The 15,467-nt window shown below is 24.3% G+C and overlaps 2 protein-coding genes across 3 annotated transcripts in view; both read right to left on the bottom strand.

Annotated features, from left to right (window-relative positions):
* Window positions 1–5,971, bottom strand: part of LOC145839561 (uncharacterized) — a 29,020-nt gene extending 23,049 nt beyond the window's left edge. For both annotated transcript variants that reach the window (XM_082947165.1, XM_082947166.1), the window contains exons 1-5: window positions 5,790–5,971; window positions 3,835–4,046; window positions 3,619–3,731; window positions 3,061–3,256; window positions 208–333 (exon numbers count right to left, since the gene is read on the bottom strand). In XM_082947165.1, coding sequence (XP_082803291.1) covers window positions 208–333; window positions 3,061–3,256; window positions 3,619–3,731; window positions 3,835–4,046; window positions 5,790–5,950 — 808 coding nt within the window. In that variant the 5' untranslated portion in view covers window positions 5,951–5,971. The remainder of the gene's footprint in view (window positions 1–207; window positions 334–3,060; window positions 3,257–3,618; window positions 3,732–3,834; window positions 4,047–5,789) is intronic.
* Window positions 5,972–10,528: 4,557 nt separating this feature from the next.
* Window positions 10,529–14,923, bottom strand: LOC145838870 (contactin-associated protein-like 4). The gene is made up of 5 exons (XM_082946492.1): window positions 14,674–14,923; window positions 13,571–13,753; window positions 13,119–13,273; window positions 12,421–12,553; window positions 10,529–10,710 (listed from the first exon to the last, which is right to left on the bottom strand). Exons 1-5 carry the CDS (start codon window positions 14,921–14,923, stop codon window positions 10,529–10,531), a joined length of 903 nt encoding a protein of 300 aa, XP_082802618.1.
* Between the last annotated feature and the right edge of the window lie 544 nt (window positions 14,924–15,467).

Genomic DNA, 15,467 nt, shown 5'->3' with positions numbered 1-15,467 from the left:
AATGCATTTTAAGTTTTATATTCTGTAAAACTGTTGTACATAACATGCATAAATTTTTCAAAAAAAACTCATTAATTAGCAATTTGGATCATAAGAAATGTAATTTGTGTGTTATTCGAGTTTTTATAAGTTAAACAAGATAAAAACGAATTCTAATAAAAACACAACTTAAAAAAGAATTTAATAGATTAATATAAAGTAAATAACCAGAAAAATTTCTATATCTTGGTAGTCCTCTCACTCTCATTTTGTCAATTATTGAATCTGTTCCTAGAATGAAAAACTTCTTTTGAGAATTTTTCTTTGCATATTCATTTGCAAAGTGAGTCTTACCTGTTTAAATTTTTTTTATTTAAAAGGTGTAAGTTATTGCTTATTTAATTATACATTTTTAACATACTTAAAAAGTTAACAAATGTATTACATTCAAATATTTAATAATTTAAAAAGGGTTCATATGCAATATATATCAATAAAAGACTAATATACGATGATTTAGACTTAAATTTTCCTAACCCTTATTGGTTGGCGTCCAAGATGGCCTATAATCAAATGAAACGACATGACCTATTAGTTAGTTTTAATAAGGTAGCCTATTAATCATAAACTTAACAGTACTTTTTATTCAAATTATTTTATAAGATATGGCCCTCGAAAATGCCACGAGATTTCGAATTTTATGAACTTTAATTGTTATTAATGGTTACAGACATATATAAAATTTTGCTTAGAAGACAATTTAAATTTCGACAATTCAAATTCTTGAAAAAATATTTAAAAGACCATATCTCAAAATGTACTATACATTTGGAAAAAAAAAAACTTACGTAGGTCTTATTAATGTTCAGGCTATTTTTACTTTTTTGCAAAATCCTAAATAATTTTTGAGATATTTAAAATTACTATATTTTAAAATTATTTCAGCTAAATCTCATAAATATAAAAAACATTTTACAAAAAAAAAAACAAAAAAATTACTTTTAGACATTAATAAGACCTACTTACGTATTTTTTTTCAAATATACATTAATTTTTGAGTTGTCGCCCTTTAAATATTTTTTAAGAATTTGAGTTGTAAAAATTTAATTTGCGCCTTCCATAAGTAACCTATTGAGGTCATTGACTTTGATCGCTTATATCTCAAAAGTTCCTTTGAAATTTGTTATGGAGTAAAAATAGCTGGTAGCCTAGACAAAACTCTATAAAATTATATCAACTTGTAAAAATTAACCCCCCCTAAAAAAACTATTACTCCAATTTATATTAAAAATTCAGAAATTTTCTAGCACTGGTAGTTGATAAATTCTGACACTTTGCCAATAATACCTTGAGTTTTGTAAAAATGACGTTACAATGAAAAATAATTGTTTAAAAATAAACTGAGAATGTATAAATTTTTTTAATTAACAAACTGATTCTCAAATTTATTTAATAATTTACAATCTTTGTTGCATTTGAACTGACAAAAAATGACTAACCTGATATGTATGAACACTATTTTTATAATACTATGTACAAGGTTCTCACTAATATTTAAAAAAAATATATAGGAATATCCATAAAGTATAGCAAAAATATAGGGAAGCTATCAAAAAAAAAAGTAATGTTAAAAACAAATTTTTAGGCACATAAATTAAAATATGTCATTAACCGTTTAGAAGCACATTCTTGATAATAAATTTATGAAAGTTCAAGGGTTTGTGAGCTCTAACTTTAGTTAACTGAGCAAACATTAGATAAATTGTATTTAGTGTATTAAAGGAAAAATGTATCTGCTAGGTGGCGCCATAAACTCACAGTTGTATTGAGATTGCAAAGATTTCTCACCACGCTGTGTCGCTTTTTTGGCTTTTAAATTAAAATCACCAAGCAAAACTACGTAATTTCTAGGGATTTTCACATTTTTTTAATTTTTTGAGGAATTTATAGGGATTTTTCAGAATATTGTAAACTTACAGGGATTTATAGGGAACCCTGCATGTAACAAAATAATCAGTTATGATCAAATAACTTTAAGTAAACTTACTTTTCAGTATTAACGGCATTTAAAAAAAAAACTTTGGCTAAGAAAAGCTAAAAATGTAAAACTTACCTTCAACAATTTCAAATACTCACAAATAAAATTACTTAAGTTCTTATTAGATACAAGTTAAGGGCATAGGGGGGTCCGACATTTTTTTTTTTACTAAAAATAACATTGGATCTTATATGAAAGCCTTAAGTACAAGCTACAAGCCAGTTTTTAAAGAATTTAAAAAAAAATTCTTTAACTTTTGAGATACTGTGCTTTTTTAAAAAAGTTTCCAATACAAATGTATGGACGGCAAGTTTTTTGGGGTCAATTTTCTTGAAAACTTAAAAAATCACTAAAAACCTATTTTATCCTTCATTTTTTGAGATAGAGATCTCAAATTTTCAGGAAACGTTTGTTCAATAGTTTAAAAGACTTTGAATGTTGGAATTTTAAAAATATTAATTAATAAAAATTTTATAATAAAAAAACCAAAAAAATAAGTGGTTTTTTTTATTAAATTTTATTTTTCAAAATTAAAAAAATTCCTACATTCAATCTTTTTTAAATTTAATAATACACTTTCTGTGAAAATTTGAAGAAGATTACTTAAAAAACGAAGGAGGGGATAGATTTTTAATGAAATGGTCTTTTTTCGCGTGTTTAGTTTGCATCTTTCATTAAGAACCTATTGAGGTCACCGACTTTGACTGCTCATATCTCAAAAAATACCTTGAATTTTTTCAAGCGGTTAAAAATGTCTGATAGCTCAGATAATATATATATAAGATCAACTTGTAAAAATCAAGGTGGACCCCCCTATGCCCTTAATCATTTGTTTTTGTAACACATAAATAAATCAATAACATCAACACACAGAAATTATTATTATTATTATTATTATATATAGTTTATATTGTTTATTCTTCTTGGTAAGTTAAAAATCTTGCTTTTACATACAAATTAAAATAAAGCTTTATTTTTTAATTTATAAAAAATTAATATAAATTTAAACAAAATCATTTTTCAACACCGCAACAAGAACTGACCAACTCCTGGAAGTCCGACCATCATGTTAATTTCACACTGTTGCTGGCTGGTTGGGGCGGGCCTGCTTCTGTACAGCGCCTCGTTTGGCATGGAGTTCATGAAACTGTAACCCTGTTCCACCCTGCAGTAAGCCTGATGTTGTCCGAAGTTCACTGACACTTTGCAGTTCTTTGTAAGTATGTGCGGGAAAAGTGGCTGTAAAAACAACATTAGTACCAAACATAAAAACTTAATAAAAATGTTACTAAAAATTGTAATAAAGTTTTACTTGAAATTATTTAATTGAATACTCATATTATTTAAGTTCAACTTATTTTACTCAAGTTATATCAGCAGTGACTTATTGTTAAATTGTAAAACAAATCACACATATTTCATTAAAGCACAATAAATTACAAAACATTAAATTATTTGTTTAATTTATTACAACACAATGAAACACTTTAAGAATACTTAGTTTTTAAACTTTGTTTTAATTACACAAAATTTAGAATACTTATATTGATGTGTACATAAATTATCAATGTGTAAGAAAAAAAAGTACCATATAAGCTTACCAAATTACTTTTCCATGGCATCTGGAATGCTTTAACAATTTTGCTACCATTTATAGTATAATAAGCATGCATATTTGTTCCATCCAGTTCAAGATAACATCCAATTATGGAACCTAACATAGTTAGTTAATTAGCTTATATTGAAGATTTTTTTTTGTAAAAACTTTCAAAGTAAGGCTACAACCCATGAAACCTTAGTATTAAAAGCTTACATACCTTTTCCAAATTTGGTTCCGTAATTTGTAAATTTTCTGTTATAAGAAATTGTTCCAGTTCCTCCATAACCAAAAGAATACTGATCTTCTCCAAGCTGAAGGTTTGCAGAATCTGTTGACCATCCTACACGTACCAGGTGAGAGTCTTCTTCATCAGAAACTGTAACTGGACAGTTTTCAACAACATGCACTTCAAACATAGCCTTTCCATGACTGAAAACAAAATATCAAATAAATTTTATTCTCACAAGTCAAAAGCATTATAAACACTTATAGACATTTACAGTGAGTGAATTATAACAAGTTTTATATTTAAAACTAAATACAGCATCAGTTTTAAACAAGAAAAACTTAGTATTACATTATGAGATTATTTAAAGTTAGTATATTTGTTATAACTTATTTTTCCTGCACCTTTTAAGAAACTGTTTTCAATTTTTTTTACCTTAATATTTCTAAATTTACAGAAAACTCTGGTATGGATGTTTATCAAGTTTTAGTTCACTAAGCAAATAATTATAAATGTATTTGACATGCACTTGCAATCAACTTTCTAGATTCAAAACTGAATTTGAAAAACTTAACTTGTTCTCTTACATTTTTAGTAGATTTCATAACTTTTCAAGTCTAAATTTTAATAATTATCAAAAACTAAAATGTTTGTTTAATAAACTAAATAAATTTCTTATCAACATAAGTTTTAGTTTATTTTAATGTAGTATATGAAATGAGTATTTTAAAGAGACAAGCAAACACTTAAAAAAAGCAACTTTTTAAAATTAAGGGCATGGGGTATTTTACAATTTGATCTTATTATTTTGAGTTTTAAGTAACAGGGTTGCCAAATGTTTTTGGCAAATTTTCTCTTGGTTTTCAAAATACCTCCAGGTTTTTAAAAGTACAATTTTTGGGTCTATTTTTTATTTGAAGTTAAGTTTAAGGTAAGAAACTGTGTTAAATAGTAAAAAGATATTGAAAAGATACTGAAAAGCTACTTTAAATATGTTTTTTGCTGATGACAAAGTTTTTTAATCTTTATGATAGATTTTTTGAGTTAAATAAAATTTTTACTACTTAACATGTTAAAATTATTAAAAAATCTAAGTTATTCTAGGTTTTTCCTCTGATTTTTGATTCCAGTTTTTTTTTTTTTCAAAATTTCTCAAATTCCAGGTTTCTCCAGGTTTCAAGTTTATTTTTGTAAGATTTAAAAAGGAATTTTGAAATTTAAAATAATCGGAGACTAAAATAGTCAAAGTCGGATACTAAAATAGGTTTCTTATGGGAGACAGAAACTAAAATAGTTAAAAAAAACTACTTCACTACAAATCCATCTCCTCCTACGTTTTTTGAGATATTAACCTCAAACTTTTAGGAAGTGTTCTTTGCAACATTTAGATTATTCTTTTGTAAAAAAAATTAAAAAATTAAAAATACAACTTAAATAAAAAATTTTAACCAGAAATAATTTTTTTTTGTCATAGTTCTTTTTTCATTGATTTTGTTAGAACAGAATTTTCTAAAATTGCAAGGGACACTTCCTGAAAGTTTGAGTTTATCATCTCAAAAAAGTATGACATCACTAAAAAGATATTTTAAATTTTTGAATAGATTGTAGAAAATTTGAAAATAAAAAAGCTTTGCTTTATTGTTCAAGGATATTTATAGTGGTACCTAAAAAAGCTTTATTAAATTAAATGACATTAATTTTGTGCTTACAGAATGTTTGTAAAAAAAGGGCATCATCAGTTTCTAAAAAAAATCTAAATAATACTTAATTAATATGCTGAGTTATCCTGAACATACTGAGTATCCAGAGTGCAAGGCAACCCTGAAAAAAGCTTAAATAAGACTGAGAAAAATTACCTGAAAAGTTAAAAGTATAAAGCAAATACATCTAAATTACATTTTTCAGCATCAAAGCAACTTATTAATGCACAACTTAGACAAACTTACTTTAGGCCATGATTAGCTTTTACACCTCCCCACATGTATCCAAATCCATCATGGCTGAGAGGTTCTAGTGAATAGCCATTGTTTGTGATGTTAACATTTAAATCACATATGTATTCATCTAATTTAACATCAGGTTTTATACTTCCAAAATATGCCTCCATAAATTTATTTTAAACTTAAAACTTTTTAATTTTATCTAAAAATTTTTTATAATTTAATACTTCAATATTCACTAGATATAATTTTTTGCTATTTCTTATAAATAATATTTAAAACATCATTAGTGTTGTGGATAAAACATACATTACTATACTATTTGATCTAGTTAAAAAGCTTCAAATGACAGAAAATTCAATCTTTTACATTAGAAAGTATTTTTTTATCCAAATGTTTAAAAAAATATATTAAACAGTAGTATACTTAACACTTATCTAAGATGAGATAACTATTTTCATTATTTGAAATAAAATAGTTTCTTAATAAATTTTATCAAATTAAAAAAAATACAAAAACTTTTGACCAACAAAAATTTAATTTTTATTACTAACAACAAATATTCTTACAACTTAACAACCTAAAAACAATTCTGGACTTTTCACAAAAATTTTTGCTTTTACTATACATGAAATAAAAAGCCCATAATGTAAAAACATATATAAAACAAAAAAGTTCACCATTTACAACATTTCTTAAAAAGATTGTTTGGCTCAGCAGATATTTTTAGGTCAGAATAAAATGAAGTAAAGAGGTGACAAGCAGTTTTTAAGTTTTATTTAGGTTTTTGTACAAAAATTTATTTTGTTAAACCTTTTTTATTTTTTAAATTACACGAATTGAAAGTTAAACTTTATTTTTAAAGAAGAAAGTTTAACTTGTAATTTATTTGTAATAAATTACTATAAAACAGGGTTATCATAAATAAAGAACTCTTAACACTGAATGCTTAATACAAGTTTGCACGATTTACATTTATCTTAAAGTTTCAAGCCCGAGTAATCTTTATTGTATCGAGTATATTTAAAATAAAATATTTAATTAAAAGTTATATTTAAGACATTAAATACTTAGTAAAAAAGAAAAATATTCTAACTAACTTCATAGAAAATAGCGGACATAAAAGTAAGAAACATATTTTATAGTTGGCTACTTTTTATGAACTTTATAGAAAGTCTACATGTAGGTATGTCAATCAGCTTTAACTTAAAATTAAATATAAATTGACTACAAAAAAAATAGTGTTTATAAGCTTTCGTTTGTTAAACAAACACTGTTAAATAAATATAAAAGCTTATTCTAATAAATATATTTTAAAAAACTTGATAATTATTAAATTTACCTTAAATTCAAAAGGTTTAAAGAAATTTAAGTATAGTTTTAAAAGGTTCTAAGTCAAAATTTTATGCATAGATTTGAATCGAAACTTTTTAGTTTAATTTACTAGAAAATAATTTATAATATTTTCAAAAATTTTAAAGAAACGCTCTATAATATGTTTTGTTTTATTTATAATACAAAAAAATAAAAATTAAAAATAAATAGAAAAATATTTTAAGATAACGGTTTTGAGACAGCGGTCTTCACGGAAATCTAAATCTGTGCACACTAAACTATAATAAAAAACTACGTACACACAAAGCTTAAAACTTCCTGAAAATGTAAAAACTACTTTTGAAACTTCCTCGTAATATCTGAAGTATATTTCAAAACGACCCTCCAATATTCTTTAGACCTTTTTTTGCTGTTTTTAATAAACTTCAGAATATATATTTTTAGTTAAAAATATGCCTAGGATCTTTTTTTTTTTTGCTCTTTATCATAAACTGTAGAATGTCTAGTATAGGTTTTAAAATTAATTTCGTGAACCCAAAAACTAATTTTGTGCACACTTTGTAGACCATGGGTTTAATATCTAAAATGAAGTAAAATTTCAGTTTTATTTTAGTATTTTTATTTTATAAGTTCGACCTAAAGTAAAAAAGAAATTTAAATATTATCACTCTAAATATATGACTCTGTACTACAGTCTTACACACTAAAATATTTAAGAAAGAGAACAGTAAAAATTAGCACGAAAAGTTTAATACTAAAGAAATACTTATACATTTTTTAGTAAGTTTCCTAAAAGCAAAAATAAAGCTAAATAAATAAAGTGTAGTATACATATACTTTAAAGTGTTTTCATTTTGCATAAAAAGATAAAAACATAACATCTTGTTTAAAAAAAAAGTTATATATATAAGTGCGAAAACTAAACGTCAATGAAAGTAAACTTACACAAATTAAATGAAGATCAGTTTGCTTAGATTATTTATTTGAATTACTTTTTATACTCAAAAATAGATCTATCTTATACCTGACACTTAAAACAACTTTTGATAAACTATTTATTTTTAAATTAAATATTTGTAAATTACCACTAAAACGACTAATTTCAAAGAAGCATTATTAAATAACTAAACCAATTCCGTTTCTAACCAATAAACAATAACCGAAAGCTAAATCTAGATAACCAAAAGGTCTTTTTTTTTCATACACCAGGTCCTTAGACGAACCTTTTTGAGCGTTTTTTTCAATAAGCTGTAACTGTAGCAATATTTTTCTTAAGGAAAGTAGTAGTTTTAATAATGAATGTTGTTTTATTATCTTTTGAAAAATCTATACTCGTGTTTACTTTCAAAAAAATAAGAACTGTAATTGCTTAAAAACTTTAACAATGAAATAGTTTGGAAAAAGTGTTTATAGTTTAACTAAGTCAGAATAAAAGATTGTAAAAGTTGTACGTACAATAAAATAGTTTACAATTTATGAAATATATAAGCAAAAATGTTTAAGCATTATAAACAAATATTTGATTATACTTTAGTAAAAACTAAAATCTTTGGTACGTGTTGAAAATGAAACATTAACAATTCGTACATTATCACTAAAAAAGTTAAATATTGTCTGTTTAAAAAAATGTTTACTCCTAAAATATATGTTTTTTTAGCTGAATTAGTTAAATTTAGCATAATACAACTAATTTAATAAATAAAAGTTCAAGGTTGTTTAAATGGAAAGAATTGTTAAACATATAAAACTTAATAATAAACTCAAATGCTTATTAGTCAAAATTAAAACAAGCAAAAAAGTTATTTTGATAAATACTTGTTGTATTTCATTCAAAAAAAATCATTACTTTAAGCATGCAAAAATTGTCACATAAAACCAAAATTTTATACTTTTTGTAGTTATGAAAACAAAAAAAAAAAGTTATATTTAAAACATTACAAGTGAAGTTATAGATTGAACTTAGTAAACTTTAAAAATAGTAGTATAAAAAATATGAAATACTTTGAACTTTGCTTTCTATTTAAGATTATTTTTGTAGTATCAAATTTTGACAATGAGATACTTTGGAAATTATAAGTTTAACAATTCTTTCCAATTAAACAACTTTGAACTTTTAGTTATTTAATTAACTTCATCTTTTTTTATTCATCTTTTTATGTTTTCAATATATTCCATTATATGAATTGAAATAAAACAAGTACAGTAACCTCTCGCTTATTTACGCACATTGTGTTCACAGAAAAAGTGCGTAAAGATACGAGAGATCGTAAAGATACGAGAGGTACCAAATTAACTTACTATAATTGGCTGTTTTTTGATATTGCTTCTAGTTAATAAAAGACTGGGAATTTTCCCACTTTTAACAATTTGTTTACTTTATTTATATATATGAAAACAAAAGATAAAACTATACACATATTAAAAAAAAATAATTTATATAAAATAATAATACTTGTAGAAAAGTTTTACTATAGTTAATAATAAGTATACTTTATCTATATGTGACTTATTTGATACTTAGCATTCATATTCTCTTCTAACTAGTGATATGTATGTTTACTGAAAACTAATTGAGATTCGTGTTCAGTGAAAGGCATAAGCTCTATATTTATCAAGTATCACTGCTATTTTTTGCTCGGAAGTTTCATTAGATTTCTTTTTTAGATGTTTATTCTTATATAGGGCAAGAGTGCTGTATTATTTATTTGTGTTTTAAATTTTCATTATTAGACACAGTCATATTTCTTTCAGAGTTTTTTTTCAATCTCTTATTGTTAACAAAATTTCTGATATACTCAATTATAGCTAAATGGTTATCAATTAGTCTAAAGATATAGAAAGATGAGTTAGCATTTAGAAAAACATAATTTAAGGTAAAAAATACAATAAACCTAATTAGTGCGATATAAAAATGAAATAAAGTTTTTATTTTTAAATATTTTGAGAAATCTAAAATGCGTAACTAAACGAGAGTGCGTAACGTCACGAGTGCGTAAAGATGCGAGAGGTTACTGTAATTACAAAACTAATTTATAAAAATATTTAGAGTTTAATTTAATTTTATAAACTAACTTCATTATGTTTTTATTTATTATAATTGTGCATACGAAAAAGACCAGAAAGTACTACTTAGAGTTTAGAAAAAGAAAGTTAATGACTTTGTTCTCATAGAACAAAAACTATAAGTTAACTTATAATTAAAAAATCTTAAAACATGCCAAACTAATTTCAAAGGAAAAATAAAACAATTAAATAAATATAAATCATCAGGAAAAAAGACGTTGACAATAAGATAAAAAAAATTAAAAAATTAATATTGCATAAAAGAAAAATGTTCATAAAAACAATAAGTTCAGTAAATCGATCTTAAAAAGTAATTTGGAATTTTTACCAACATGAATAAATACTACTTAAAAGCACTCGAGAGGACCAAGTGTGTGCCACCCTTTCTCCCCAGAGTCTCCGGTGTCACCAAAACTCAATTTGCTCACAGGCAATAAATTCTTGTCATTCAAGTAGCCCTCATCAGAAGTAATTGTGCTTTTTTCGTTGGAATCGCAGTTACAATTTTTGCTTTCATCGATGCAGTTTCCTTTTTAAATAATATTTGAAGTTTAATTTTAAGTAAGGTCGAAAATAAAAATTTTTGTTTTTGTTAAAAATATGATATTTTTCAAGGAAAAGTTCTTTTTTGTGTATAGAAATATTGATTAAGTTATGTTTATCAAGATAGTTAATAATTTTTAAATTAAATGATTTGTTTTAAAATTAAATATATCTTTGAATTATTTTTCCGAAAATTTTTAGTAACAAAGTTTTAAAAGTGTTGTAAATTTATTTTGACACACTCATTTTTTGAAACAGAGTAGGCCCAAGAAAACAACTTTATGAAATTTGTAATAATATAGTTATTATTAATAAAACGTTTTGTAACTTACTTAAAAATAAGTAATTATGTAGTTTTACAACACTGTATTAAACTATGAAAGTTTAATAACTTTAGGATATAAAGTTACTGAATATTAGAGAAGGAAGAAACTAGATTAGAGAAATAATTATTCAAAAATTTTTAATAAAACAATAAATTATCAATTTTATTATATATAAAAAGACCACACGAGGGTATTATTTAGATATGTTTTAGTAGTATATTTATAATTTTTTTGTATTATACGGGGGTCATAATTCAGTATGATAAGTTTCAATGGCAAATTTTCAATAAGTTTGTCCAATCTTGATTTTAACGATTTTATTATAACTTGTTGTGTTTTAGATTAACAGTAAATTATTTTTAAATAGTAAATATACTATTTTTGAAAGTATGTTTAACCATCATTTGGTTTACCTGTTGTTGTTGAAAAAAGTTGTAATAATAAAAATAATAGCTTTAATTGCTGTTTCAATACGAAGTTAGTAGTATTTTTGAATGTTTTCATTGTTTAAAAATTCATTTTAGTCTAAGGGTTTTTACTTGTATTTGAATTATTTATATCAATATAATAATACTTTTGAGTTTAAAGGATATATTACGTCTAAAAAATAATAGTCTAAAAATGTAAATAAAGTAAGTGAATACTTAAAAAAAGTTTAAAGGAACTATGACAAATTAATAATTCTTATAGATTAGTTTTAAGCTGGTTTTAGATTTACTTTTTCATTCAAAATTATTACAGTTTAAGTATCGAAGTTATTTGTTCTGATTATTTTAACAACGTGTTTTTTATGTTAGAATTTAAGTTTTTGTACTGTTAACAAACATTTTTAAAGCACAGTAAAAATTAACAAACAGAATTCAATGTAAAATTAGAGTTGCTTAATTAGCTCAAACTAACACCATGACTGAAAAGTCTTTTTAAAAACTAAATCTATTGACCATACTAATAATCGTAATATGTTCTTGTTAAAAAATATTTTGGTGGTTAGATTCAAAGAACATAGGCTAAAATATCTATGATAAATAAAAACGTTCAAAAAATGTTTGTTTATGAAAAACTTAAGGTTAAGATTTTAAGCACATAACTATTAAAAAGAAAAGTTTTTTAAATAAAATAAGTTATTAAACTTGAATTTTTTTTGTAAAACTTATTACTTAAAAATAGAAGCATAAAAAGTATATAATTTAACTAAAAAACATTTTTGTTAAAAAAAGCAAGCGTAAAAAACTCCGTAACTATTTAAAACTTTATGCTTCTTATTACATAAACTATTTTTTTTATTAACAACTTCTAAATAACTTAATACAAGTCAACTTTTATCTTTATCTATAACTTATATTAAGTGTAAAAAAGAACATAATCACAACCTTGTTCTCCACAAGCGCAATAATTCGAACGCGTTGTTCCACCCCAGTAGTTTTGTTTGTCGCCTCCTTTTGAATACCAGGCTGCCCAACTTGTACTTGAACCTTCAAATAACATCGATCCTTTGCACTTGTACTGTTGATCAGAAAAAATAATATCAGTTTAGATAGTTTGTTAAAAGTTTTTTTACGAAGACTATATCAGGGTTTCCAAAACTCATTTTTAAAATCACCCCTTTGGCAGAAACTTTAAAACAATTACCCTTTTCCCCTGTAAAAGATACTGCTATTTTATTCGTAATTAACTTAATTTTTCGCTCCTTTCCTAGCAATTGACCCAGATATCTAAAACTTTAAAAACAGATTGATATTGTTCAAATTGGAAACCCTGGACTAAGATAATGTCACTAAACTAGCTTGATTTTTAATGAACATATTCAATTTTTAATAAAAGTTAGGTTTTAAATAGAAAACACATACATTAAATAATCTTTTAAATAAAATGTATGTCCATCTAAGAGAAACTAAGACTTATCTTTAGAAAAAAGCTGTTTTTTTTTATTAGATATATAATTTTTCAAAAAACTTTAAGATTTTTTATATTTGATCGTATTTTTTATTTTCTATTCAATTAAATTCTATGAAACATTATCAGTTTTAAATAAATCTTTTAGTAACTGTTCAATAAGCCGAAGTCTAACTTTTATAAATTGTCGGCACTCGGTGCTTGATCTAATAATATCTTCTATATCTTTCATAGAATTTTCATATACAATAATTCGACTGTAACTCTCATGATCTTCAAATCCATGTACACTTATTTCAGATTCACTATTATGGTTCATGACTGTTTTTGCTGAAAAAAAGTCAAAAATAATTTAAAAAAAAAGTCTACAACAAGTGAATATTTTCGTTCAAACTTTTTATATAATGCCGAGCTACAAGTGTGTATCGATGTAAAAGTATTTAGTCGCTAAATTGACTAATCGATATGTTAATTGTAAAATGAATTACATATTTTTTAATTTTAAAATAAATAATGAAATAGTTTTCTCAAAAAAACTATAAGAAATAAAATGAAAATTGATAACGTGTAAACCTTTACAACATTAAAAGTGTTCAATACAAATTAGTTCGTAATTATAATGAAAACCTGTAGTGTTAGAAATCTTGCAAAACACTGTAACAGGACTTCTGAAGGTCGGATATACAGTGTAGATACCCGACGTCATGCTAGGATCGTTTTTGTATAAGTCGGCACAAGTTTTTATAGTATATTGTAGTTCTTCTTGTAAAGATTTTTCGATCATTTCGTTAGTAAGTTTGTAAACTAAATCTAATTTTTCGCTCATTTTAATATTTTGTTCCAATTGATCATTTATAAAAAGTTTAAAGACTCTGTTTACATCTTTTAAAACTTCAAATTCCTCTTTTATTTGATTAAGTTCGGGTAGGCTTAATGTAATTTCTCCCTGTTGTTATAAATATAAATTCTATTATTTTTTTTGCTCGTTTTTCAAAACAGTTCAAAATATCTTAAAACTTTACAAATCTTTTATTGAAATTTTTGATTGTATGTTTTTTAAATATGTAACAAAAACACTATTTATAAAGGTTTCAATTATATTGCAATTTTTTCTTGCATTTATCTACAATTTATTATTTATATTCTTAAGTTTTTTGAAAAATAAATTTCTATTTACTTTCTTTTTTATCTAACTTAGCAAAACTATAAAAAAACCGTTTCTTACGTCTAATTAGATACTAAATAATAAATGATACTAGTTCAAAAATTTTATATATAAAGACTAAACACGTATAGAATACATTTTAAGTTTTGCTTTAGATTTACTTATTGAAGTTAAAAGGTTTAAAGTTTCAGAAATATTATTCTTATAACTGTATTTTGTTATTGTTAATGTTGTTGAACTAAGTTTACAACAAAATTTATATCATGCATTTTAAATAGATATTTTTCTTTAGTTTGAAAACTTTAAAGTTTAATTAAAACGATAATAAACTGTATTCTTTTTCTACTTTGGCTAAAAAAACTTTGTAGAAAACAACTTCCTGTAGTACTAAAGTTTTGGAACTAGAATGAATAAACTTGTAATATATAAATAAACATATATAACTAAATATACATGTATACAAATGTATATAATTATATATGAATGAATTGATATTAGTGTACCATAATTTTGAAAAGTATTACAATATAAAGAATTAAATGTCTTTGTTATTTTCATAACGAACTCCCAACTACACTTAAAACCTTTTCTCCTTTTTGTCCAGTATCGCCCCTTTCTCCTTGCTCGCCCTTTTTTCCGTGAGCTCCGCGCTTTCCTGGAAGTCCCTGACAACTTTGTTTGTTAGGGCCTTGTAACCGGTCTACTGCATCTGACCCGCTGATGAAAAGCTTCAACTCGGAAGCGCACTCATCGTTTGATGCGAGCGAACATTGTGCCAAGTGGCAAACAGCAACTAAGAACCATATTTTTAACATTACTGCAGTTCAGCCTGAACTATTTTATCCTTTCAAAAAAAAATTCTAAAGTTTAAAACAAAAACCGTGTAAATAAAAACCATTAAATTTTCTTAATCGAGTTATGTTTAAAGGGCTTAAAAATATATAGATTTTGAAACTCTAAAGTCAAAATCTAAAATTAACTTCAATTTTCTTTCGCTCAACCGCACTACAAACTTTACATGTATTGTAGCAATGTTAAGCTTAAATAAAAGTATGAGTTTAAAAATAAAGATGCTGTCGTTTTCAAGTAACTTATTTTACTTGAGATATATACGACTAAAAATAAAAACTGTTTTAGTGCTATAACCAGGTTTTTTTAAAATTTGATCAGTACTTGTTGTCAATAGCTGTTAAAGTTTATAGTTTAATATAAATATAATAACCTGGCAACTAATTTCAAAATACTTTTTATAACTTTTTCAATAAGAGATAAATTTTTCAAATAAAATATAGCTCTACTGTTAATTTCGTCTATTTTTTTTGTAAAAATTTTGAATCTAAATACGAAACTATTAGTGAA

This window comes from Thalia democratica, chromosome 6 (assembly GCF_965202585.1).
Source record: "Thalia democratica chromosome 6, ktThaDemo2.hap1.1, whole genome shotgun sequence".
NCBI classification, from domain to species: Eukaryota; Metazoa; Chordata; class Thaliacea; order Salpida; family Salpidae; genus Thalia; species Thalia democratica.
The sequence above is the reverse complement of the archived record's forward strand: the minus strand, read 5'-3'. Positions and strand labels throughout refer to the sequence as shown.